General features: G+C 72.3%; 2 protein-coding genes across 6 annotated transcripts in view; both read right to left on the reverse strand.

Moving 5' to 3' along the window:
* Positions 1–4,030, reverse strand: part of DLG3 (discs large MAGUK scaffold protein 3) — a 183,511-nt gene extending 179,481 nt beyond the window's left edge. The window contains exon 1 of one of the 3 annotated variants that reach the window (XM_089781780.1): positions 2,914–4,030. In XM_089781780.1, the coding sequence (XP_089637906.1) occupies positions 2,914–3,319 (406 nt within the window). In that variant the 5' untranslated portion in view covers positions 3,320–4,030. The remainder of the gene's footprint in view (positions 1–2,913) is intronic. The other 2 variants (XM_089781778.1, XM_075917662.2) reach the window with 2 other exon arrangements.
* A 1,139-nt stretch (positions 4,031–5,169) lies between these two features.
* On the reverse strand, positions 5,170–25,161 carry GDPD2 (glycerophosphodiester phosphodiesterase domain containing 2). Of its 3 annotated transcripts, none has more exons than XM_089781786.1 (16): positions 24,771–25,159; positions 21,852–22,003; positions 19,608–19,711; positions 18,668–18,761; positions 18,374–18,433; positions 14,324–14,422; positions 12,230–12,323; positions 11,573–11,718; positions 10,993–11,075; positions 10,366–10,516; positions 9,794–10,009; positions 8,345–8,496; positions 8,034–8,181; positions 7,752–7,834; positions 6,310–6,338; positions 5,170–6,030 (listed from the first exon to the last, which is right to left on the reverse strand). In XM_089781786.1, exons 2-16 carry the CDS (start codon positions 21,960–21,962, stop codon positions 5,978–5,980), a joined length of 1,623 nt encoding a protein of 540 aa, XP_089637912.1. In that variant the 5' UTR covers positions 21,963–22,003; positions 24,771–25,159; the 3' UTR covers positions 5,170–5,977. The 3 variants fall into 3 exon arrangements, with proteins under 3 accessions (XP_089637912.1, XP_089637913.1, XP_089637914.1); XM_089781787.1 differs by lacking the exon at positions 24,771–25,159 and adding an exon at positions 23,533–23,748; XM_089781788.1 differs by lacking the exon at positions 18,374–18,433 and having other exon boundaries at positions 24,771–25,161.

Raw genomic sequence — 25,161 nt, forward strand, 5'->3', positions numbered from 1 at the left:
GGGGCCCACGGGGGAGACGGACCCCCCCGCCGGGAAGAGAAGGGGTCTTGTCTGCAGTGCCGCGGGCCCACGGGAGAGACGGACCCCCCCGCCGGGAAGAGAAGGGGGTCTTGTCTGCAGGGCCGGGGGCCCACGGGGGAGACGGACCCCCCCGCCGGGAAGAGAAGGGGTCTTGTCTGCAGTGCCGCGGGCCCACGGGAGAGACGGACCCCCCAGCGGGAAGAGAAGGGGGTCTTGTCTGCAGTGCCGCGGGCCCACGGGGGAGACGGACCCCCCCGCCGGGAAGAGAAGGGGTCTTGTCTGCAGTGCCGCGGGCCCACGGGAGAGACGGACCCCCCCGCCGGGAAGAGAAGGGGTCTTGTCTGCAGGGCCGGGGGCCCACGGGGGAGACGGACCCCCCTGCCGGGAAGAGAAGGGGTCTTGTCTGCAGTGCCGCGGGCCCACGGGGGAGACGGACCCCCCCGCCGGGAAGAGAAGGGGTCTTGTCTGCAGGGCCGGGGGCCCACGGGGGAGACGGACCCCCCTGCCGGGAAGAGAAGGGGTCTTGTCTGCAGTGCCGCGGGCCCACGGGAGAGACGGACCCCCCCGCCGGGAAGAGAAGGGGTCTTGTCTGCAGGGCCGGGGGCCCACGGGGGAGACGGACCCCCCCGCCGGGAAGAGAAGGGGTCTTGTCTGCAGGGCCGGGGGTCCACGGGGGAGACGGACACCCCCGGCCCCTCGGCGGGAAGAGAAGGGGGTCTTGTCTGCAGTGCCGTGGGCCCACGGGAGAGACGGACCCCCCGGCCCCTCGGCGGGAAGAAAAGGGGTCTTGTCGGCAGGGCCGCGGGGCAGACAGAACCCCCCCCGGCTCCTCGGCAGGAAGAGAAGGGGGTCTTGTCTCTGCATATGGCAGGCCCACGGGGCAGACGGACCCTCCCCGGTCCCCTCGGCGGGAAGAGAAGGGGGTCTTGTCTCTGCGTATGGCAGGCCCACGGGGCAGACGGACCCTCCCCGGCCCCCAGCGGGAAGAGAAGGGGGTCTTGTCTCTGTGTATGGCAGGCCCACGGGCAGACGGACCCTCCCCGGCCCCCAGCGGGAAGAGAAGGGGGTCTTGTCTCTGCGTATGGCAGGGCCACGGGGCAAACGGACCCTCCCCGGCCCCCAGCGGGAAGAGAAGGGGGTCTTGTCTCTGTGTATGGCAGGCCCACGGGGCAAACGGACCCTCCCCGGCCCCCAGCGGGAAGAGAAGGGGGTCTTGTCTCTGCGTATGGCAGGCCCACGGGGCAGACGGACCCTCCCCGGCCCCCAGCGGGAAGAGAAGGGGGTCTTGTCTCTGCGTATGGCAGGCCCACGGGGCAGACGGACCCTCCCCGGCCCCCGCGGGAAGAGAAGGGGGTCTTGTCTCTGCGTATGGCAGGCCCACGGGGCAGACGGACCCTCCCCGGCCCCCCGCGGGAAGAGAAGGGGGTCTTGTCTCTGCGTATGGCAGGCCCACGGGGCAGACGGACCCTCCCCGGCCCCCAGAGGGAAGAGAAGGGGGTCTTGTCTCTGCGTATGGCAGGCCCCAGCCAGAAGAGGAAGCTGGTGAAGCATGAACAAGCCTAAACGCAAAGACACACGGAGCCAGCCCACCCCTGGACTTCCCTCCCCAGCCACAGCAGGCCAGAGGCTGGGATGCCCGGGGACACCAGCCGGATTTACGGGGCTTGCAGGGGATTTCTGCCCGCACTGGAGCCTAGACCCCACTGCCACCAGGACACAGTCAGCCTGGGCCACTGCTGCCGCCTCAGCCCTCCCCGGCCGCAGTCAGTCCTTGGAGCTGGCATCAGCAGAGCCAGCAAGGGCCAGCGCGAGGCGGGCGGCTGCTCCCGAAGTGGACACGGCCCCAAAGCCCCCGCTGCTTGAGGCGGACGTGAGAGCTCAGGGAGCACGTGTCAAGGCTGCGGGGAGAGGGGGCTGCAGTACCAGCTGGGCATGTCAGATGCAGCGCCCTGCCCGCTGCAGCCATGCACTCCGCAAGCGCCTCCTTCCGTGGCAGCTGGGCCCCACGTCAGCCTCGTGCCCCTGCGGTCACACAGGCAGAGGCGAATGCAGCCTGGAGCCGGGCGTGGGCTCTCCCCTCCGCAGCCCAGGAGGAGGGAAGGGCTGTGCCCCCAGAGGCACTGGAAGAAGGGTGTTCCCTCCTACTGCCCCCTCCACGATGGCAGACAACCCGCACTCCGGGAGACCTGCCCGACAGCCCCATGAGGAGTGGGGGACACAGCATGAGCCTCCCCCGCCTGCTGTCCACCAGCCCAAACCCCGAGCTCCCGCCTGCGGCCAAGACCAGGGGCCGCTGCGGGGGCCCGTCTGTGCCCGGGGCTCTGGGCTCGCTGGGGCTCAGGCTGCGTGTGCATGGCCTGCGGCAGCAGCCAGCCGGAGCTGGGCTCTTCCTGGAGCCAGCTGGCCCAGGTGCCTCGGGAAGCCGTGGGTGGAGGGGGCGGGCCCTGCGCAGGTGCAGCCTGGCAGCCTCCCTGACATGCAGGTGCTGCCGGAGGCGCCTCTCCCGTGTCAGCCTGGGGCCCGGCCGTGCTGGGGCCGGGCTGGCACAGCCGGGGGGACCAGGGGCGGCTATGCCAGCCCCGGGCAGGGGAGGGAGCTCCTTGGGCAGAGGCCAGGCTGCCTCCCGGCCGGTGCCCAGCGTTCACCCTGCACTGGGGCCGTGGCCAGGGGCCCCACAGGTGTCGCTGGGCTGCGTCCCAGCCCAGCTCCGCCGCTCTGCTGAGCCCCGGGAGCCGGGAAACCTGCCCCGGCGCCGTGCGAGCTGGGCCCAGCTGCCCTGCGGGCGCACCTGAGAGCCAAGTGCCCAGCGCCCGCCCCGTCTCTGCGGGCCGGGTACCGCCCAGGCGGCTCTGCCCGCCGGCTCGGCTGCCCCTCCGCCACCCCAGCCCTTACCTTGCCTACTGATCATCGCTCTGCGGGGCAGGGCAGCCCGTCCCTGCAGGAGCTGCCCTGGGGCCGGCCGCTCCCCGGCGGCAGCAAGGGCCCTGCCCCGGGAACAGGAGCCCAGGAGCCGGCTGCCTCCTTCCCTGCCGCCGCCCTGCCCGGGGCAGCCCGAGGCCAGAGCCAGCTGCGCCCGGCCGGAACGCCCGAGCCCGCCGCCGGCGCCTGGGGCTGTGCGGAGGGGAGGCCGGGCTGGGCCGGGCTCAGGGGCGGGCCCAGCCGGCAGAGGGCTGGCCTGTAGTGCTGCCAGCAGGCCCGGCTGCAGGGGGGGGCTGCCAGCCCGGGCCTGGCCCCACAGGGCCCCTTGGCCCCAGGCGAGTCCACACCCAGGAGCAGGGGCTGAAGCCGGGCCAGGCATTAACCCCGGCACTGCCAGAGGAGAGGGAAGCCAAACCCTCCGGGGGGAGGGGAAGCTCAGGCCCAGGGGCCGGATACAGCCCCCGAGGCTACAGGCACCCCCAGCATTGGGGAGCCCGCCCCTAAGCCCTGGGGCAGGAGGGGAATGTGGGGGTTTGGCTTCCCCTTCTCAGTCGGGGGTCACGGCCGTAGGGGGGTTGGATTCCCACTGGTGTGGCCCCCCAGCTGACTTGTCTGGGGGTCACTGGCCTCCAACCCAAAAAAGGTTCCTACCCCTGGACTAGGGGACCAGGTGCCCTGACACTGGGGCTTTGCTACCTAGACTCCCGTCAAGCCCACCCCCTCCCGAAATCGGCCCAGTTTTCCCCACTTGCTGCTTGGTCACCCCAACTTTACCTCAGACGCCCCTTGCCGTGGGGGCTGGGCTGAGCTCGGGGCTGAAGAATGCAGCCGGGGTGAGAGGCTGAGGGCAGGGCCCCCCCGACTCCAGTCCCCAGCCACCTCCGCCCACTCCTCTGTGCTCTGGGGGGCTGCCCCCCCTTTGACCTCCCCACAACTGGGGTGAGTGCTCAGAAGCAGCCCCCTTACCCACAGCGAGCTGCCCAGCCCCTACTGGTGACCTTCACCCCTTTACCCACGGAGCCTCCCCCGCTCCTAGAGGGAAAGGCGGATGCCCAGCCAGCACCGATTCCAGGAGCTGCCCCGCACACGTAGCATTCGACCCCCTGCCGCCCCAGCCTGTGCTGGAAACAGCTTTAAACAGACTGGGGCTGCTGCTGCGCCTGTTCCCCCCCCAGCCGCGCCGGGTTAACCGGAGGGGGGTGAGGGACCCCTTTACCAGACCAGCCTGCTGCAGACACACATCTGGAGCGGGTCTGGAAAGGAACCGGGGCCCGGCTCAGCCAAGCTAAGGCGCCAGTCCAGGGGCAGGGGCCTGGCTCCACCCCGCTCCCAGGAGGGGCGGGTGGGTTACAGCGCATCACAAGCCATGGAGCCCGCGGCTCTGTTCACTCTCAATGGACGCGCCCAGGTGGGTGCAGGCTGCCTCCGAGGCTGGGCCTGACGGAGGGACACCCAGAGCTCGTTTCGCTCCGCGGCAGCTGCTCCAATCCCTCACCCCCGTTCCCTGGGAGCGCCAGGGCCGGGCTGGCTGCAGCCCTGCACTTCGCGGAGGTGCTAGGCTGTGCGTCAGCACTAGGTGGTGGTGACAGCACACGAATCGCACCGCTCCCCGCACAGTGCGTTTTCACCAGTTAGTGCTCAGGCTGGCCTCCTGCACGGCCCCGGGGAACTGGACTCCAAGTGGGGCACTGCCCAGTGCTGGTGCTGAGGGGGTGCAGGCCTTGGTGCCCGCACAGCCCAGGGCTGCCAGGCCCAGAGGGGAATCCGCTCCCCTAGCCCTCCTACCCGGCTGCAGGCTCCAGGGCCTACAGCTGGGGAAAGGGAGCACTGAGCAGGCGCTGGAGCAGCCCGGGCCAGAGCTGGGAACTCCCCCACGCATGCTCCCAGCAGGGCCAGGCCATGGCTTCCAGCTCAAGCAGTTGCCTGACTCTTACCCAGAGGTGACCTGTGCCTGCGGGGAGGGGGACAGGGTGGGCAGCTGGCTTCAGCAACTAAAACCAAGGGGGGCACAGAGGCAGCGAGGGGGCATGGGACCCCCTCCCCCGGGGCACCTGGGCCTGCCCCTTGCTACTTTGCATGAGGATCCAGCACTCAACTGGTGCAGCACGCCTGCTGGGCCAGGGCCGGCGCAGCCCAAGAGAGACTGAGGCAGCACCAGAGAGGGGAGAGGCCAGCCCCCAGGGTGCCTGCCGGGGAGCCCCGAGGCAGCTGGGACAGGCTGCTGGGTCAGTTTTTCTATCCCGCTGGGTCAGTTTATTTACATACACCACGAAGAACAAGTAAAATAGGCACAAGGCGTGGAGCCCCGGCCACAGCGCCCTCAGGGGCCACGCAGCGTGGGGCCGGGCCTGCTCCCTCGCCCGGGCGCCAGCAGAACAGTCACACCCAGTGCCGAAGGGTGCACCCCGATCTACACGGCCAGACCCCCCTGCCGGCAGAGCCGAGCCCCCTCTCTGCCCTAGGCAAGCAGGGGCAGGGGCCCCGGGACCCGGCAGGGCTCACCGCTGTGCCAAAGCCGCAGAGCTGCAGAAACGGGCTTCCTCTGCCCGGGGAGGGGCCCTTGGTTTCCAGCCAGCTGAGCTGTGATCCCCCCGCTGCCTGAGCCCATGCCACACTGCTGCCCTGGCCACACCGCCCAGAGAGCCGGGCGCTCCTGAGACCTGCTCCCTGCCCCCTCCCACCGCCCCTCTGCTTCTGGCCCAGGAAGAGTCGCTCATGGGGGCGGCCAGCAGGCCCTGCACAGCAGGGCCTGACCCCGGGGAGGCCCAGCCGGGCGAGGGAGGAGGCCCCAGCAGCATCTGTTCCCACAGCCCCAAGAGGCTGCAGGACCCCGTCTTGGGGAGCGCCCAGCAGAACACACCCCTCTACTCTAGACAGACCCATCACCTAGGGGCGCTGCAGGAGGCGGGTCGGGGGCAGGGCCCACAGCGGGGGAGGTGGGCAGCCCGGAAAGGCGCTCAGGGCTGGCCAGAGCACGCGTGGGCCCCCCCCCCCCCGCCAGGACAGCGCCTGTGCCCCGGCTACACCGGGCTGGACATCACTCCTGCATGAGGTTCTTGATCTTCGTGAGCAGCACGTCGGTCTCGGAGCCTGGGGACCCAATGGGAGAAAGGTTCATTGCAGGGCGGCCCCATGGGGTGCCCCCCCATCATCGCAGCAAGCAGCCCGTGCCCCTGCCCCCTAGCATGGGTGCTCTCATGGCTGTGTCCCCTCCCTCTCCCCATAGGGGGCAGTGGGAGCAGCCCCCTCAGTCAGGCTGTGGGGCTGGCGAGCTCCTGGGAGCTCAGCTCTGGCAGGCCTGGCCCGCGGGGAGACGCCAGCAGCAGGGCGGGAGGAGGAACAGGGCCCCGAGGAGGGGGGGCCCCTTACCTGCCGGGTCGTTTTTCCTGGAGCACTTCCTGGAAAGCAAACAGGGTTGGAGTTCACTCAGGACAGCGCGTCAGGACCGGCCCTGGGGCCGCAGCAGCCCGCAGCCGGGGGGGCTCCCTGGGGCTCTGCCCTGCCCCCAGGACAGGGGCTCCTGCAAGCCACAGCGGGGCCCAGCACAGAGGAGCCCCTCTTGGGCTTCTGGGGGTTCCCTGCCAGGCCCACTTTGCTCGGGTTCCAGTGGGCCTTGCCCAAGCCCCCAGCTGTGGGGCGGAGCAGCTCAAGGCCGGGCTCACGGCAGAGGCTGGGGAGGAAAGCCCCCCCAAGTTAACAAGTCCCGTGCCCTGCCTCCAGCTCCCCCCCCGGGCAGCAGACAGGCGGCCGGGGAGCTCCCCCCACGTCCCCTCCTCCCCCCCGGGCAGCAGCCAGGCGGCCGGGGAGCTCCCCCCACGTCCCCTCCTCCCCCCGGGCAGCAGACAGGCGGCCGGGGAGCTCCCCCCACGTCCCCTCCCCCCCCCGGGCAGCAGACAGGCGGCCGGGGAGCTCCCCCCACGTCCCCTCCTCCCCCCCGGGCAGCAGACAGGCGGCCGGGGAGCTCCCCCCACGTCCCCTCCCCCCCGGGCAGCAGACAGGCGGCCGGGGAGCTCCCCCCACGTCCCCTCCTCCCCCCCGGGCAGCAGCCAGGCGGCCGGGGAGCTCCCCCCACGTCCCCTCCTCCCCCCCGGGCAGCAGCCAGGCGGCCGGGGAGCTCCCCCCACGTCCCCTCCCCCCCCCCGGGCAGCAGCCAGGCGGCCGGGGAGCTCCCCCCACGTCCCCTCCTCCCCCCTTCCCCCCCCCCCCCCCCCGGGCAGCAGACAGGCGGCCGGGGAGCTCCCCCCACGTCCCCTCCTCCCCCCGGGCAGCAGACAGGCGGCCGGGGAACTTCCCGCCCCCCCCCCGCCGGGCAGCAGACAGGCGGCTGGGGGAGCTACCCCCACGTCCCCTCCTCCCCCCTGGGCAGAAGACAGGCAGCTGGGGGAGCTCCCCCCACACACCCCCTTCCCCCCAGGGCAGCAGACAGGCGGCCGGGGGAGCTACGCCCATGTCCCCTCCTCCCCCCTGGGCAGCAGACAGGCAGCTGGGGGAGCTCCCCCCACACACCCCCTTCCCCCCAGGGCAGCAGACAGGCAGCTGGGGGAGCTCCCCCCACACACCCCCTTCCCGCCAGGGCAGCAGACAGGCGGCCGGGGGAGCTACGCCCACGTCCCCTCCTCCCCCGGGCAGCAGACAGGCGGCCGGGGAACTCCCCCCACATCCCCTCCTCCCCCCTGGGCAGCAGACAGGCAGCTGGGGGAACTCCCCCCACGTCCCCTCCTCCCCCCAGGGCAGCAGACAGGCGGCCAGGGGAGCTCCCCCCCCCCCCCCCCACAGGGCAGCAGCCAGGTGGCCGGGGAGGCTGAACTCACTGCAGCAGGAAGAAGGCCCAGAGCAGCAGCAGGAAGGAGACGCAGTCGGTCACAATCCAGACCATCAGGTAGGTGCTGCGGGGCTGCAAGGCAACAAAGCAGGTCGAGCAGCCGGAGGGGGACCCGGCTCCAGCAGCACAGGCCGTGGCAGCCTCCGCCCGCCCCCTCCCTGGGCTGTGGCCGTGCAGGCGGCCGAGGGGGCCCAGGCTCGCGGCCAGCAGCTGCTCCCCGGAGAGCCCGGGAAAAGCTGGAACCCCAGAGCTCCCAGCCCGTCTCACTTACGAGCAGCCAGAGGGGGCGCTCCATCCCCCGCAGCACCTGGCAGGCGTTGGTGGTGACGGAGCTGGCGCCCGCGCACCACAGCACGGAGAAGAGCCAGGGCTCGTTGACCACGTACAGGTTGACGGAGACGTTGTCCTGCCGATACTGGCTGTGGAGGCAACGGGGCCGCGTTACGAGGCCGGGGCAGCCTGGCTCCCACCAGGGCCCCCCGGCCTTGGCGTAAGACCCATGTGTCCCAGGCAGGCGCCCTGGCGCTGTGGCCACGGGGGAGCCACCGCGGCTCTGCACCCCCCGCCCCAAGGGGCGCTCACCCGATCTCCTCGGTGCTGAGGTTCTGGTACGGCAGGTTCACACGCAGCGGAGACTCCGTTTCATTCCGGCCTCTCTTCCGCCCGTAGATCTGCTGAAATCCTGGCGCCTGCTGCCTGACCTGCTCCCTGAACTCGTCCGGCAGCCAGAGAATCTGGGGGGGAGGATCAGACTGGGGGGAGCTGGGAGACCGGGGGCTCTCGCAGTGCTCTGGGGCACAGGCTGCAGGGGACACGCCTCTGAACGGCCTTCCTCTGCATCCAGCCAGCACTTGGCCCAGCAGAGTTTCAGTCCTGGGGGCAGTGAGACCAGATGGGACGCGCTGGGGCCAGCTAGGACAGGCCGAGCTGTGCTGGGATTTGGGGCTGGCTCAGGGTGGAGGCATGGGTACGGGGCACCCACTGGGCAGAGCACCCACCGGGGCAGGAGTCTGCCAAGCAGACAGACAGACAGACAGACAGACAGACAGAGCGCTGTAGGAATAATTCCACCCCTGCACAGCTGGCAGGGGCAGCAGCCCCAGATGCCAGGCTGGTCTTGGCCACTGTCATGATCATGAGAGATGGCCAGCAGCCTGGGGACTAAGGGGTTAACTGTACCTAACCCAGGTAGAGTTGGCCAATAGGAACGTAGGTAGGAATTTCAAACTGGGACAAAGGAATGTTTGGTTTCCCCTCCTTTGCTCTGGGCAGTTTCTCTGCAGCTACTGAGGAGTCAGACAGGACGTCCCCTCCAAGAACAGACTCTTCACTATCTGTAAGGAGGGTCAGGGTTAGATAAAGCCGTTGGGTTTGACTGGTTTATGGTTTGGGAAGTGGGATCGGAGCTCTGTGCATTTCACACGGGCTTTGCTTTGCTTTGCTTTGCGACTACGTTTGGGCCCAGGGTGGAATTCCCCAGGAGCATATGACTGGGTGACTTTCCCAGCTGCTCATTCTGCTGGCGACAGGAATATCGTGGTGATGATAAAAGTTCTTTCTCTTTCCTTTTTATCAACCTGGGATTGGTTCATTTGTGTCCCGGTCTGTACTTTAGGGCTGAGATTTCCCCTCTCCCCTGATTTTCTTATCATTACTTGGGTGGTGGCAGTGGAGTTTTGATCCCCAAAATCTAGGTTAAGATTTTGGGGGGATGTTTTTACCATAGCCCGGTAGATAAGGTTTTGGGTACTTTTGTGGGCCCCCACGTCTGCATTTATCAGGCCAGAGCAGGGACGAAGCCTTGACATGGAGTCACTGGCAGTTACCGCACTACAAAGCGCCCCGACCACAGGCTGCCGGCCCAGGGCTGGGGCCCGGCCCAGGGCGGCTCAGTGAGGTGGGGTGCTGTGGCACCAAGAGGGAGCACAGGACACCGGGAAGGGCAGATCCCAAGCATGCTCAGGGAGACGAGGCAGGCCTGCTCTGCCCTGCCGTGGGGGCGGCCCCGCTGCTCAGCCAGCCCCTGCTCACCAGCTGCGGCGGGATGCCCGACTGCAGGATGGTCTCCACAGTGACGTTGACGAAGCCCTGGGAGTCCGTGTGGTTCTCAGGCCGCAGGTCGAACAGGACGGAGACGTTGTGCTGCTTGGCCACCTGCAGCAGCTGCTGCAGGGACGGGATCTTCTGCGCCCGCACCTGGCCTTGCTCCTCGCTGGAGAGAGCCTGCCGCCCCCAGAACGGCCGCCTCTGGAAGGGAGGGGCCCGCGTCAGCCGCACAGGGAGGGGCCGGAGCCAGAGCGGCGGTTCCAGGCTCACCGAAGCCTCAGGGTGCATGCAGGCCCGGATCCCAGCCCATCACCGCCATGGGCCGCCTCCCTTCCATGCCAGGACTGACGCCCTCATCCCTCCAGGGCAGGGCCACCCAGCTCTAGCAGGGAGACCGCTCCCCCCACATGGGGCGGGGAGGCACCGCGGCCTGCACAGAGGGGGGCTCAGGGATCCCAGGAGAGCGCCGGCCCAGGCAGAGCCCCTGGCTCATCTCTGTGGAGCAGGCGAGGGCTCCCGGCTTGTCCCTGCAGAGCCCTCCCCGCCCCCGGGCTGACCTGCAGGAACCAGCTGCCAGCGTCGAGCGCCTGGAGCTCAGTCCAGTTGAAGGCGGTGCTGTTCAGGGCGGCCCGCGCCGGGAAGACGGCGCGCACGTCGGTGGTGCGGGTCAGCGTCGCGTCGTGCATGAGGAAGGGGACCCCGTCGGCGCTGGCAGAGAGGCCGGAGGGTGGTTATCATGGGCCGGTTGCCGCCTCCCCCAACCCCACCCCCTCGGCACCTCTGCGGGGTCACCGGGGCAGCCCCGTGCAGCCTGCCATGCTGTGCCCCCGTGCGCCGGGCTGGGGGTCCCCTCCCACACGCCTGCCCTTGGGGGCTGAGCTTCCTGGGCTGGGGGCCGGGGCAACGGCAGCAGCTGGCACGTCACCCTGCCTGCCCCGCGTCGCACTCGCCAGGCCTGCGTCTCCGAGGAACAGGGCATGCCCAGACCGCGCCTGCAGGGTGGGCGCCGGACGGCGGGGCTGGGCTCAGCTCCCGGAGGGGGCGGGCGAGGCGCTTGGAGGACTCGAAGCCCAGGCTGGACACGTCCCACCCAAAGGAGCCCCGAGGGGCTGTGGGCAGAAGGCGCCGCGTGGCCAGTCCCGGGGGCCTGGGGCCGGCCAGCCCAGCAGCGGGTCCCCGCTTACCTCACCGTGACGTCGGTCTCGAACACGGCCACGCCACAAGCCAGCGACTTGCGGAAGGACATCAGGGTGTTCTCGGGCGCCAGCTGGAGCAGGGAGAGAGGCTCAGCAAGCCGGGCGAGCGAGGGGCCCGGGCCAGAGCCCTGCACGCGGCCAGGCGGGCGTCTGCGGCTCGGGTCGCGGCCGGGAAGTAGCCGAATCCCCAACCCAGCTCGGGGGAGGGGCAGCTGTGCATTGGGACGGGGGCACTGGAAGCTTCCTGGGGGGCAGCCTGGGAGGGAACCCCATTAACACCTGGCCCCACCCTGAGGGCCGCCTCGGCCCCTCCCAGCAACGTCCTCCCCGGCCTGGCTACTCCCTCTGCCCTGCGCCGGCCCGGGGCTCTGGGCGTTACTTGCTGCCGCGAGCTGGGGGTGCTCTGGGACCCAGGAAAGGGAGGGGCTCAGGCCCCCGGCCAGGGGAAGGCTCACAGCCCCCTGCAGAGCCTCTACGCTGCCTTTGCCCCAAGGGGCCCCCGGCCCCCCAGCTCAGCCCTGTGGGCAGGGGCACACGGGGGCTGCTGCCCTGGGCACAGGTCACTCACCAGGGGGGCCCCGCGGTGTCCGACCAGCGCTGGCTTGGGGGGCAGCTGGCTCTCCTCCATGAGGCAGGGGGAGGAGATCAGCAGGGGAGCCAGGTACAGGGCCGCTGTCCCACCGAGGTACACCAGCAGGAGCAGCACCCTGGGGGCTGCAGACAGACACACGGACAAGAGTCCCGTCAGGGTGGGGCGGCTTAGCCTGGGCTGCTCCCCCTGCAGGGGGAAGGGCAGGTCCCTCTGCCCCCTGCCACAGAGCAGCCCTCAGCCAGGGGCCCCGCGGTGCCTGGCCACCTTCACAGGCTGCCTGCCGAGTGCATGGGCAGCCCAGCTCTGGGCACCGAGCAGCCGGCCAGCTGGGCACTGGCGCTTGTAGCTCCTGGGTGCCCCCGCCCTGCTGAGCTCCCAGCTGGGCACTGGAGGGGATAGGAACACCCAGCCGCGTGTCCTAGGCCCCGCATGGCTGAGCACACAGGGAGATCCGCCACCCAGCCTGCGCTGTCAGGGCAGGTGCTGGCACAGCCCATCCTCGGCAGACATGGCACAGTGACAGCTCTGGGGCCCCGTGGGAAGCAGGCCCACCAGGGCGGCTGTGCGCTGGGGCAGGAGGCAGACAGGCCGGAGCCCGCGCCCCAGCCGGCTCAGCCCCCAGCGCCCAGGTACCTGTACGGCGCGTGCGATAGAAGCAGTCGGCCACGGGCCAGGCGAGCAGCGTCACGCCGGCCACAGCTCCGATGTGCAGGAAGGGGCCTGTGGCCTGCAGGGCAGAGACACCCGCCCCCTCAGCGCCCGGCCAGCAACGCCGGCCCCACCCGCCCCCTCAGCGCCCGGCCAGCAACGCCGGCCCCACCCGCCCCCTCAGCGCCCGGCCAGCAACGCCGGCCCCACCCGCCCCCTCAGCGCCCGGCCAGCAACGCCAGCCCCACCTGCCCCGCCCCCCCAGCACCTGGCCAGCAACGCCGGCCCCACCTGCCCCCCCCCCCAGCGCCCGGCCAGCAACGCCGGCCCCACCCGCCCCCTGCCCCGCCCCCCCCCCAGCGCCCGGCCAGCAACGCCCCCAGCGCCCGGCCAGCAACGCCAGCCCCACCTGCCCCCCCCCCCAGCGCCCGGCCAGCAACGCCGGCCCCACCTGCCCCGCCCCCTCAGCGCCCGGCCAGCAACGCCGGCCCCACCTGCCCCGCCCCCCCAGCGCCCGGCCAGCAACGCCGGCCCCACCTGCCCCGCCCCCCCAGCGCCCGGCCAGCAACGCCGGCCCCACCTGCCCCGCCCCCTCAGCGCCCGGCCAGCAACGCCAGCCCCACCCCCGCCCCCTCAGCGCCCGGCCAGCAACGCCGGCCCCACCTGCCCCGCCCCCCCAGCAGCCCGGCCCCAGCCCCGCCCCCTCAGCGCCCAGCCAGCAACGCCAGCCCCACCTGCCCCGCCCCCCCAGCACCTGGCCAGCAACGCCGGCCCCACCCGCCCCCTCAGCGCCCGGCCAGCAACGCCAGCCCCACCTGCCCCGCCCCCTCAGCGCCCGGCCAGCAACGCCAGCCCCACCTGCCCCGCCCCCCCGCCCCCCCCCCCAGCGCAGCGCCCGGCCAGCAACGCCGGCCCCACCCGCCCCCCCAGCGCCCGGTCAGCAACGCCAGCCCCACCTGCCCCGCCCCCCCCCGGCCCCGCCCCCAGCGCCCGGCCAGCAACGCCAGCCCCACCTGCCCCGCCCCCTCAGCGCCCGGCCAGCAACGCCGGCCCCACCTGCCCCGCCCCCCCCAGCGCCCGGCCAGCAACGCCGGCCCCACCTGCCCCGCCCCCCCAGCACCCGCCCCCCCAGCGCCCGGCCAGCAACGCCGGCCCCACCCGCCCCCCCAGCGCCCGGCCAGCAACGCCAGCCCCACCTGCCCCGCCCCCCAGCACCTGGCCAGCAACGCCGGCCCCACCCGCCCCCTCAGCGCCCGGCCAGCAACGCCGGCCCCACCCGCCCCCTCATCCTGCTCCCGCCCCCCCCCCCCAGCGCCCGGCCAGCAACGCCAGCCCCACCTGCCCCGCCCCCTGCAGCGCCCGCCCCGCCCCCCAGCGCCGGCCAGCAACGCCAGCCCCACCTGCCCCGCCCCCCCAGCACCTGGCCAGCAACGCCGGCCCCACCTGCCCCGCCCCCCCCCAGCGCCCGGCCAGCAACGCCGGCCCCACCTGCCCCGCCCCCCCCCCAGCGCCCGGCCAGCAACGCCAGCCCCACCTGCCCCGCCCCCCCAGCGCCCGGCCAGCAACGCCGGCCCCACCTGCCCCGCCCCCCCCCCCCAGCGCCCGGCCAGCAACGCCGGCCCCACCTGCCCCGCCCCCTCAGCGCCCGGCCAGCAACGCCGGCCCCACCTGCCCCGCCCCCCCAGCGCCCGGCCAGCAACGCCGGCCCCACCTGCCCCGCCCCCTCAGCGCCCAGCCAGCAACGCCAGCCCCACCTAGCCCCCCCACTCCAGGCTGTCCCAGACACACCTACCGTGGGCCCCCACCTGCCCACCAGGCTTCCCCCAGACACCTTCCCCTCCCCCAGGGCCCCTCACCTTCCCCTCCCCGCATGCTCCAGGTGCCCCGCCCCTGTCCAGGCCAGCCAGGTCTCTGGGGCTGCCCAGGTGCAGGCAAGTGAGCGATGGAGGAGGGGCGGTTCTGGAGGGGCAGAGCCAGGGGGCTGGCCAGGGCACGGGCCGGGAGCAGCACAGGGGAGGGGAAGGTGCAGGCGTCAGGCTGGCACTAGCCATGCGGTGCCCCGCCCCCGCCTGGCCTCACCTGCAGCGAGATGCGTGCGCTCTGCCACTGCTCAGCCCACTGGACATCCAGCGCCACGAAGACGGTGGCCACAACCAGGGCGGTGAGAATCAGCAGGCCCTGCGGGGGCAGGGCACGGGGCAGTTAAAGCAGCATGTGGCCCTGACACCACAGGGCACCAGGCCAGGGCAAGTGACTCCTGCCCTCCCCCTGCACGCGCTGGGCCCCTCCTGCCGTGAAGCTCAGCTGCCCTGGGGGAAGGGGGAATGCTCTGTAATAGACTCATGAATACCCTGTGTGCCTCAGTTTCCCCCATTCCCTATGGCTCCAAGAGGGATGGGCAGGACGGTGTGCCCTCAGGGCTCCCGGGGGGGGGAGGGGAAGGAGGAGGGGCAGGACGGTGTGCCCTCAGGGCTCCCGGGGGGGGGGAGAAGAGACGGACGGTGTGCCCTCAGGGCTCCCGGGGGGGGGGGGGGGGGGGAAGAGACGGACGGTGTGCCCTCAGGGCTCCCGGGGGGGGGGAGAAGAGACGGACGGTGTGCCCTCAGGGCTCCCGGGGGGGGGGGAGAAGAGACGGACGGTGTGCCCTCAGGGCTCCGGGGGTGGGGGGGGGGAAGAGACGGACGGTGTGCCCTCAGGGCTCCCGGGGGGTAGGGGGGGAGAAGAGACGGACGGTGTGCCCTCAGGGCTCCCGGGGGGTAGGGGGGAGAAGAGACGGACGGTGTGCCCTCAGGGCTCCCGGGGGGTAGGGGGGAGAAGAGACGGACGGTGTGCCCTCAGGGCTCCCGGGGGGTAGGGGGGGGGAGAAGAGACGGACGGTGTGCCCTCAGGGCTCCCGGGGGGTAGGGGGGAGAAGAGACGGACGGTGTGCCCTCAGGGCTCCCGGGGGGTGGGGGGGGGGGGAGAAGAGACGGACGGTGTGCCCTCAGGGCTCCCGGGGGGGGGAGAAGAGACGGACGGTGTGCCCTCAGGGCTCCCAGGGGGGGGGGGGGAGAAGAGACGGACGGTGTGCCCTCAGGGCTCCCGGGGGGGGGGGGGAATAAGAGACGGACGGTGTGCCCTCAGGGCTCCCGGGCGGGGGGGGGGGAGAGAAGAGACGGACGGTGTGCCCTCAGGGCTCCCGGGGGGGGAGAGAAGAGACGGACGGTGTGCCCTCAGGGCTCCCGGGGGGAGAGAAGAGACGGACGGTGTGCCCTCAGGGCTCCCGGGGGGGGGGGGGGGGGGGAGATAAGAGACGGACGGTGTGCCCTCAGGGCTCCCGGGGGGGGGGGGGGGGGGGGGGAGATAAGAGACGGACGGTGTGCCCTCAGGGCTCCCGGGGGGGGGGGAGATAAGAGACGGACGGTGTGCCCTCAGGGCTCCCGGGGGGGAGAAGAGACGGACGGTGTGCCCTCTGGGCTCCCGGGGAGGGGGGGAGAAGAGACGGACGGTGTGCCCTCAGGGCTCCCGGGGGGTAGGGGGGGAGAAGAGACGGACGGTGTGCCCTCAGGGCTCCCGGGGGGTAGGGGGAGAAGAGACGGACGGTGTGCCCTCAGGGCTCCCGGGGGTAGGGGGAGAAGAGACGGACGGTGTGCCCTCAGGGCTCCCGGGGGGTAGGGGGGGGAGAAGAGACGGACGGTGTGCCCTCAGGGCTCCCGGGGGGGGGGGGGGGAGAAGAGACGGACGGTGTGCCCTCAGGGCTCCCGGGGGGGGGGGAGAAGAGACGGACGGTGTGCCCTCAGGGCTCCCAGGGGGGGGGGAGAAGAGACGGACGGTGTGCCCTCAGGGCTCCCGGGGGGGGGGGGGGAGATAAGAGACGGACGGTGTGCCCTCAGGGCTCCCCCGGGGGGGGGGGGGGGAGAGATAAGAGACGGACGGTGTGCCCTCAGGGCTCCCGGGGGGAGAGAAGAGACGGACGGTGTGCCCTCAGGGCTCCCGGGGGGGGGGGGAGATAAGAGACGGACGGTGTGCCCTCAGGGCTCCCGGGGGGGGGGAGATAAGAGACGGACGGTGTGCCCTCAGGGCTCCCGGGGGAGAAGAGACGGACGGTGTGCCCTCTGGGCTCCCGGGGAGGGGGGAGAAGAGACGGACGGTGTGCCCTCAGGGCTCCCGGGGGGGGGGGGGGAGAAGAGACGGACGGTGTGCCCTCAGGGCTCCCGGGGGGGGGGAGGGGGAGAAGAGACGGACGGTGTGCCCTCTGGGCTCCCGGGGAGGGGGGGGGGGGAGAAGAGACGGACGGTGTGCCCTCAGGGCTCCCGGGGGGGAGGGGGAGAAGAGACGGACGGTGTGCCCTCAGGGCTCCCAGGGGGGAGAAGAGACGGACGGTGTGCCCTCAGGGCTCCCGGGGGGGGGGGGGGAGAGAGACGGACGGTGTGCCCTCAGGGCTCCCGGGCGGGGGGGGGGGGGGGGGGGGGGGAGAGATAAGAGACGGACGGTGTGCCCTCAGGGCTCCCGGGGGGGGAGAAGAGACGGACGGTGTGCCCTCAGGGCTCCCGGGGGGGGGGAGATAAGAGACGGACGGTGTGCCCTCAGGGCTCCCGGGGGGGGGGGGGGGGGGAGATAAGAGACGGACGGTGTGCCCTCAGGGCTCCGGGGGGGGGGGAGAAGAGACGGACGGTGTGCCCTCTGGGCTCCCGGGGAGGGGGGGGGGAGAAGAGACGGACGGTGTGCCCTCAGGGCTCCCGGGGGAGGGGGGAGAAGAGACGGACGGTGTGCCCTCAGGGCTCCGGGGGGGGGAGGGGGAGAAGAGACGGACGGTGTGCCCTCTGGGCTCCGGGAGGGGGGGGGAGAAGAGACGGACGGTGTGCCCTCAGGGCTCCCGGGGGGAGGGGGAGAAGAGACGGACGGTGTGCCCTCAGGGCTCCCGGGGGGGGGGGGGGGGGAGGGGGAGAAGAGACGGACGGTGTGCCCTCAGGGCTCCGGGGGGGGGGATAAGAGACGGACGGTGTGCCCTCAGGGCTCCCGGGGGGGAGAAGAGACGGACGGTGTGCCCTCTGGGCTCCCCGGGGGGCGGGGGGGGAAGGAGGAGGGGCAGGACGGTGTGCCCTCTGGGCTCCCGGGGAGGGGGGGGGGGGAGAAGAGACGGACGGTGTGCCCTCTGGGCTCCCCGGGGGGCGGGGGGGGGAGGGGCAGGACGGTGTGCCCTCAGGGCAGGGCCCAGCTGTGGAGCCAGGCTGCTCAGTGGAAAGACGACTGAGGCCAACCCCGTATCAGCTGGAATCCGAGGCAACAGCAAATGGGGTCACTGGGCACATGGTGACCTAGAGGGCGGGGATCTCCCACCTCTCCGCCCGGTCCCCCGGCTCAGGGCAAGGCCTCGGAGGGCGAAGAGCCGGGGACGGGACGGAGTCCGAGCTCCAAGCCAGCCAGGACCAGGGCTCCCTGGAAGCTGAGCGCTTGGGCGGCCACCCAGGAGGGATCAAATGCTGCCCGGCTGCTGAGCAGAGCACCCCCAGCCGGCGGCCTGTGTTCCTGCCGGTGGTGCACATCCTTGGTGCACAGCACAAAGTTCATTCCCCACGCGGCTGGGGCGGGCGGAGGAACACTGGCCAGGACGGGCCCTGCGTGGCCCGTGGCCTGCCGGCTAAGGAGCCCCCTGCTGCCCGGGTGAGCCCAGCGATCCCACGGCGGGTGGGCCAGATCTCTGCCAGTGTCAGTCCCTGCGGCGCTGGCTGGGCGACGGGGCTCACCCCGAGGCTCACCCCAAGGCCCCGGGGATTTGGCCCTTGGCGGGGGGCTTCCCAGCAGCCCTGTGGCTCCGCGGCTCCCTCCCAGCCGAGCGCGGGCACAGAGGCCCGGTGCTGCCTGGGACGAGGGCCGTGCTCCCCCGGCGGGCTCACCCCATCGCCGACGTGCTCCCCACTCCAGCACAGGGCGGGGCGCGGCCTCAGCCAGGGGCTGTCCCCAGAGAGGAGGTGGGCCGGGGGCCGGGGGCTGGGCTCAGGGGGAGCCGATGCAGGGCCCCGGGCCCCCCACACCACGCACTGCGGCAGTGACCTGAACGGGAGCCCCGCCCGGGGGAGGGGAGGGGAGGGGGCGGTGCTGTGCCCCCAGGCTGGGGCAGCAGATGGGCGGTGCACGGGGCCCCCTTACCTTGTGCAGCCAGTGCAACTTGAGGGGCTGGCCACAGAGCTGCAGGCACAGGGCGAGAACCTGCAGGAGGGACGAGGGACACGCTGGAGCTGGAGGGCCCAAGGGTCCTGAGGCCCCACCCAGCCGCCGCCTGGGATGCTGGGCTCTCAGAGCAGGGCCAGGACCTGCCAGCACGCCCACCCTGGGGGGCCCCAGCCCCAGCCCCAGCCCAGCCCCCACCCTGGGGGGCCGCCCCCTGGGCCATCGGAGCAGCAGAGGGCTCGAGCGACCCCGGCAGGCGCAGCAGGAGCCTACCAGCAGCAGGGTCGAGTACGTGGCCAGCAGCGCCGTGAGCCCGAGCAGGGGCAAGGACCAGTCTACCCACCGCTGCATCTGTCTGAAGAGGAACCTGCCAGGCAGAGGGGACAGTCAGGCAAGGGGGGCCCCGGGGGGGGAGGGAGGGGCCAGGTCCGATGGGGCACGTAAATGGTGAGGAGTCGGGAGGGGACAGATTCTGGGGATGGCTGGGTAAGCAGGGGCAGGGAGCTGCAGTGGTGGGGAAGGAAGGTGCCAGGCATTAGGGGGGGGCAGACAGCGGGGGTGTGAGGGTGGGGCCTGGGGTGGAGGGGGCCTGGCATGGGAGTGGGGGGAGGGGGAGGGGGAGGGGTGCCAGGGACGGGCAGACGGGGTAAGATGGGGCAGGGCGAGAGGCCTGGCCTGGGAGTGGGGGCAGTTCAGAGGGAGGCGTGGCGCGGGAGGGGTGCCGGGGGCGGGCAGATGGGGTAAGATGGGGCAGTTCAGAGGGAGGCGTGGCGCGGGACGGGTGCCGGGGGCAGGCAGACGGGGTAAGATGGGGCAGAGGGAGGCGTGGCGCGGGAGGGGTGCCGGGGGCGGGCAGACGGGGTAAGATGGGGCAGTTCAGAGGGAGGCGTGGCGCGGGACGGGTGCCGGGGGCGGGCAGACGGGGTAAGATGGGGCAGGGCGAGGGGGCCTGGCCTGGGAGTGGGGGCAGTTCAGAGGGAGGCGTGGCGCGGGAGGGGTGCCGGGGGCAGGCAGACGGGGTAAGATGGGGCAGTTCAGAGGGAGGCGTGGCGCGGGAGGGATGCTGGGGGCGGGCAGACGGGGTAAGATGGGGCAGGGCGAGGGGGCCTGGCCTGGGAGTGGGGGCAGTTCAGAGGGAGGCGTGGCGCAGGAGGGGTGCCGGGGGCGGGCAGACGGGGTAAGACGGGGCAGGCAGGGCCGGGCGCGTACTCACTCGTTGAGGTTGTGGAAGTCATTGAGGGTGACGAGGGCGTGGTAGAGCCACACCAGCGTGAAGAGGCAGGTGCAGAAGAGGAAGAAGAACCAGGCACAGTCACACTGAAACCCAACGAGGCCACATGAGTCTGGAAGGCTCCTGCCAGCCAGAGCCCAGCCCCTCCAGGGCAGCGACAGCCGGCCAAGCCAGCCCCACGGGGGGCCCAGGGCAGCCTGGCCCCACACTTGCCTGCGGCACCTGGCTCTGACCCCCAGGGTGCGGTCTCTGCCCAGGATGTGCCGCGCTTCACCCACTGGCGGGGCCAGGCCGGGGCAGGAGCCGACGGAGCCACGGCCCCAAACGGGGCAACTCACAGGAGTCCCATGGGACCTGGTGGGGGCTGTGTCGGGAGAGTCACAGCAGGGGCCAGGTCTCTCCGCAGCCCCTCCGACCCACTGGCCGGCCTGGGGCAAGGGCGCCATGCCAGTCACCTCAGGGCCCTGCACAATGGAGGGGGCTGGCAGCCTGGGGTGCAAGCCAGTTGGGCTTTCAGGACTGATGCTGCAGGCCCCAGGGGGGCCAGGCTGGGGGGCTCCGAATTGGGCTCCACGGGGCCGGTTTTGAACCGGACACACCAGGATTTGAGCTCTCTGTGCGGGAAACAAACGGAGACAATAGACCTGCCGGGTGGTTTCTAAACCCGCCGGGATGTCGAGCGGGACGTCTGGCAAGTGTGTCCGGGATTTCTGTTGAAACCATCTGGCCACCCTAGAGCTGAAGCGCGCAGGCCCCAGGGGCGCCGGGGGGGAGGGCAGAGGAAGGGGGGAGCGCCGAAGCGCGCAGGCCCCGGGGGCGCCGGGGGGGGGCGGAGGAAGGGGGGAGCGCCGAAGCGCGCAGGCCCCGAAGCGCGCAGGCCCCAGGGGCGCCGGGGGGGGGCAGGGGGGGAGCGCCGAAGCGCGCAGGCCCCGGGGGCGCCGGGGGGAGGGGGGAGCGCCGAAGCGCGCAGGCCCCGGGGGCGCCGGGGGGAGGGCGGAGGAAGGGGGGAGCGCCGAAGCGCGCAGGCCCCAGGGGCGGGGGGGAGGGCGGAGGAAGGGGGGAGCGCCGAAGCGCGCAGGCCCCAGGGGCGCCGGGAAGAAGAAGGCGCCAGCGCACAGGCCCCAGGGCGCCGGGGGGAGGGCGGAGGAAGGGGGGAGCGCCGGCGCGCAGGCCCCAGGGGCGCCGGGGGGGCGGAGGAAAGCGCCGAAGCGCGCAGGCCCCAGGGGCACCGGGGGGGAGAGCGGAGGAAGGGGCGCCAACCGCGCAAACAAAGCGCCAGCCAGAAGAAAAGCGCCGAAGCGCGCAGGCCCCAGGGGCGCCGGGGGGAGGGCGGAGGAAGGGGGACGCCAACGCGCAAACCCAGGGGCGCCGGGGGGAGGGCGGAGGAAGGGGGAGCGCCGAAGCGCGCAGGCCCCAGGGGCGCCGGGGGGGGAGGGCGGAGGAAGGGGGGGGAGCGCCGAAGCGCGCAGGCCCCAGGGGCGCCGGGGGGGGGGAGGGGGGGGGAGGCGAAGGGGGGCGCGGGGCGGGCGGGGAAGGGACGCCGCGCGGGGCCCCAGGGGCGCCGGGGGGGGAGGGCGGAGGAAGCGGGGGGGAGGGGCGGGAGGCGGCGAAGGCCCCGGGGGCGCCGGGGGGGGAGGGGGAGGAAGGGGGGGGGGCGTTGAACCGCGCTGACCATGCAGCAGGTGGGCGTAATGCCCTGGGAGGAAGCGCGGAGCCTCCAGCGCAGCGACTGGGCACGGGCCCTCCCCAGGCAGGACGGGCTCCGACAGGGCGGCCCCACCCCAGGAGCTGGCAGAGCAGGGCTGCTGCCAAGCAGCAGGTTTCTAGCAGGTCCCTGGCAAGCTGGGACAAGCTGCTGCTCAGCCCCGCCCGTGGGAGCTGGAGGCCTCAGAGGCTCCCAGGGCCCTGCCCACCTTGAGCCCACAGAGCCCCAGGGATGCCCCCCAGCTCCAGCCCCCCCACTGCACAGCCCCAGGGGCCCCCCCACTGCAGAGCCCCAGGGCCCCCCCAGCCCAGCCCCCCCACTGCAGAGCCCCAGGGATCCCCCCCAGCTCCAGCCCCCCCACTGCACAGCCCCGGGCCCCCCCAGCCCATGGGTCGGGCTACGCTCCCGGCGGGGCGGGGCAGTCGGACACAGCCCTGGCCCCGGGGATGCAGCCGTGCTGGAGGGGGCAGGGAGCGGCCCCCTGCCCCACGTGGCGCCTGGGCTCTGCCCCCAGCGCTCACCGTGGTGGTTCTCAGGCCCTTCCTCTTGTCCTTCTTGCAGTGGCACTGGCAGCTGTAGAGGCAGAGCAGGCAGGTGGCACAGCCGTGGCAGCAGGCCGGGCGCTCCGCCATGGGCGGGTCCGTGTCCCCGCGCCGCACGGGGGTCAGGCCTCCTGCAGGGCAGAGAGCACACGGCTGGGACCGGGGCAGCGCTGGGGGCTCACCTCCCGTGGCCAGCGGCCGCCCCAGGCACGAGGCGGAGGCTGAGGGCGGGCACCAGGCCAAAGGCGAACAGGAACAGACCCGCTGCAGCCCCACCCGCGTGGCAGGCTGCTCCCCCGCCCGGCCCATGCCCCGGGGAGCAGGGAGCCAGCACTTCGGCTGAGTCACCCTCCCCACACTCTTGAGCTCCGGGCGTGCGGGGCACCCGTGCGCCCCCTCGTGCACTAGTGCCCTGGCCGTCACACGTGCCAGGGCCCCTCTGCTCCCCACGACAGCCTCTCTGCACGGCCCTGGGCATCTGGCAGCCGCCCAGCCCGCACACCCAGCGCTAAGGGCCGGTCCTCAGAGCGGCTCCCGGCCGGCCCGCGCTGCCCCCGCGCAGGCAGGGAAGGGAGATTCTGGCGCATAGAACCCCAGGGCCGGCAGAGCCCTCAGGAGGTGGCGTCCAGCCCCCTGCCCAAGGCAGGACCAACCCAACTCAATCAGCCCAGCCAGGGCCTTGTCCAGCCGGGTCTTGAACACCTCGAGGGCTGGAGATTCCACCCCCCAGGGGCGTTAGTGGCCGAGCGGGCCCCCATTCCTCCCCTCTGAGCCCAGCCCCCTGCTAGCCGGGACCCAGGCCTTCTGGCCTCAGCCCTGCCCTGGGGAGGCGCCTCTGGCCTCCAGCACCGCCTGTCAGCAGGGGCCAAGGAGCAGGCCACCCCCAAGCCTGGGGCAGCAGGTAGCCTGGCCGGTCCAGGGCTGGGCGCTCCCGACTCCCCACCCTGCCCCTCGGCACCCCGGGGCGCATTCAGCCAGAGGCGGCCACGGGCCCAGGGCAGACGGGGGATCGCGAGCCAGGCAGCCCCAGCCCGGAGCAGCCTCTGCACGGCCAGTCCCGCGTGCCCGCCGGCCGTCAGCTCCCCGGGGGCAGGTGTCTGAGCCCACCGACGCCCGGAGCGGGGGCGTGGCCAAGCCCTGCCCAGCAGGGAGCTGGGCCCTGGGGCCACGGACCAGGCGGCACTTCGGGGAGCCGTTCGGAGAGCGGGATTCCGGCTGCGCCCCAGCCAGCACCACAGCCTGGTGTGGGGAGCAAGCGCCCCCCTGCAGGCAGCCCAGCCCCAGCCCCAGCCCCAGGCGGGATGCGTCACCCTGTGGCGCCCGAGCCCAGCAGCCGAGGGGCCTCCGGCGCCCCCCGGGAGCGGGCAGCAGGGAGCAGCCAGAGGCGCGGCAGTGGGGCCCGGGAGCCGGCTGCAGTGGGGCACGGCCCATGCTGGCTGGCAGGGCACGAAGGGGGTTAAAGCTCCCCAGGGCCAGGCCCACTACAGCCCCGCAGGGCAGGTCCACGCGCGCTGCGCGCCCCAGGAAGCAGGTCCCGGGGGGTCTTGCAGGCGGCTCCTGTAGCCCCGTGTCTGGGCAGGGGCCAAGCCCTCGCCGAGTCAAGGCGGCACCTCCCAACCCCCAGCACCCTGGGAACCTGCCGCCCTGCCGCCCGGGGTACCTGCTCCTCTCCCTGCAGGGCAGGCGGGGCCCGGCCTGTCTCCTCCCTGCTCTGGAGCCTGGGAGCCGTCCCCTGCCCCCGCGCCCCGGCGTGCGGCTCCCCGCTGGCGGCCGGCGGGTCTGGAGCCCGGCGCGGGGGCAGGGCAGCGGGGGAATGCCTTTGTCCCGTCCCGCCCGCCACTCAGCCGCGGCCAGGGGCCCAGGGGGAGCGGACAAGTCCCGGCACTTGGGAGCTTGCAGGCAGCCCACGCTCCAGCCTGACTGAGCGCCGGAGACCCAGGAAGGGCTGGCGTGCGGGGGAGGCAGGCTCTGGGGCTGCACCGGGCTCTTTGCTCGCACCCCGGCTGGGCCAGCTCTACCAAGGGGCAGAACAGTGTGTGGGGGGGGAGGGAAACCAGTGCAGAGAGCAGCTCCCCTCCCCCACTCCGCACTAGCACCCCCACTCCACCGGCTAGCTACCCCCTCCCCCCACTCCGCACTAGCACCCCCACTCCACCGGCTAGCTACCCCCTCCCCCCACTCCGCACTAGCACCCCCACTCTACCGGCTAGCTACCCCCTCCCCCCACTCCGCACTAGCACCCCCACTCCACCGGCTAGCTACCCCCTCCCCCCACTCCGCACTAGCACCCCCACTCCACCGGCTAGCTACCCCCTCCCCCCACTCCGCACTAGCACCCCCACTCCACCGGCTAGCTACCCCCTCCCCCCACTCCGCACTAGCACCCCCACTCCACCGGCTAGCTACCCCCTCCCCCCACTCCGCACTAGCACCCCCACTCCACCGGCTAGCTACCCCCTCCCCCCACTCCGCACTAGCACCCCCACTCCACCAGCTAGGTAGTTCCCCTCCCCTGTCCTCACTAGCACCCCCACTCCACCGGCTAGCTACCCCCCTCCCCCCACTCCACCAGCTAGCAGCCAGGGGGCTTGCCAATGCTGCATCTGTCCTGCTGGGTCCCAGTCCTGGGGCTGCCCCTCGGGTTCGGACCCTCACTTGGAGCTCTCAGGCAAGAGGAGAAGTGTGGAACTGTCACTGCACAGCTCCCAGAGCAAGCGGAAAGGAAGATCCCAGCCTGACTCGCTATGCCCCCCCCCCCCAAGCAGGGCTGGCAGACATCGATAGTGCCCAGAGCACCCCTCCCCCCCGCAGGCTCAGAGGTGCAGGTGAAATAAGCAGGACTCAAGTTCCACTTGGGGGGGGGGGGGGCGGAAAGGAACAGGAGAACTAAGAACTCACCTCCAAGTCACAGCTTAAGACCAGAGGGCCAGGACTCAGCACGACCCACCGCGAGGTGCAGCAGCCACTGTCCGGATGGCACTGACCTTGCCTGGCCAAGGGGGGAGTTAGTCTGCCTGACCAGGCTAGGAGAGCATGGCCCAGGTACCCGAATGCTCGGAGTAAGCAGAGCCTGGAGAAACGCTTCCCTGCCTGTTCCCTGGAACCGGGGAGGCCTGGGGTGTGTCTATGTAAATACAGTTTGTTCCTCCTTTGCTTAGATTTGCTAGAGCGTCGGCGGCTGGAGTCAAGTTTCAGAGGGATTCCAGCCCACAGAATCCGATGCCCAAGTAAGCGTTAGCCACTGGTGCCACAGGACGGCTCCTCGTTTGAGCAGAGAGGGGGATTCTGC

This window comes from Pelodiscus sinensis, chromosome 13, assembly GCF_052426305.1.
Source record: "Pelodiscus sinensis isolate ZL-2025 chromosome 13, ASM5242630v1, whole genome shotgun sequence".
In the NCBI taxonomy this organism is placed as follows: Eukaryota; Metazoa; Chordata; order Testudines; family Trionychidae; genus Pelodiscus; species Pelodiscus sinensis.

Bases quoted from the DNA above. Each gene is read 5' to 3' on its own strand.
- GDPD2 (XM_089781786.1), bottom strand. From the start codon at position 21,962: ATGGCGGAGCGCCCGGCCTGCTGCCACGGCTGTGCCACCTGCCTGCTC. The intron at 10,517-10,992 runs GTAAGCGGGGAC...CCTCTCTGCCAG, and splicing joins GAGACCGACGTCACGGTGAG to CGCCGACGGGGTCCCCTTCC. The intron at 8,182-8,344 runs GTGAGCGCCCCT...TTGCCTCCACAG, and splicing joins CTCAGCACCGAGGAGATCGG to CCAGTATCGGCAGGACAACG.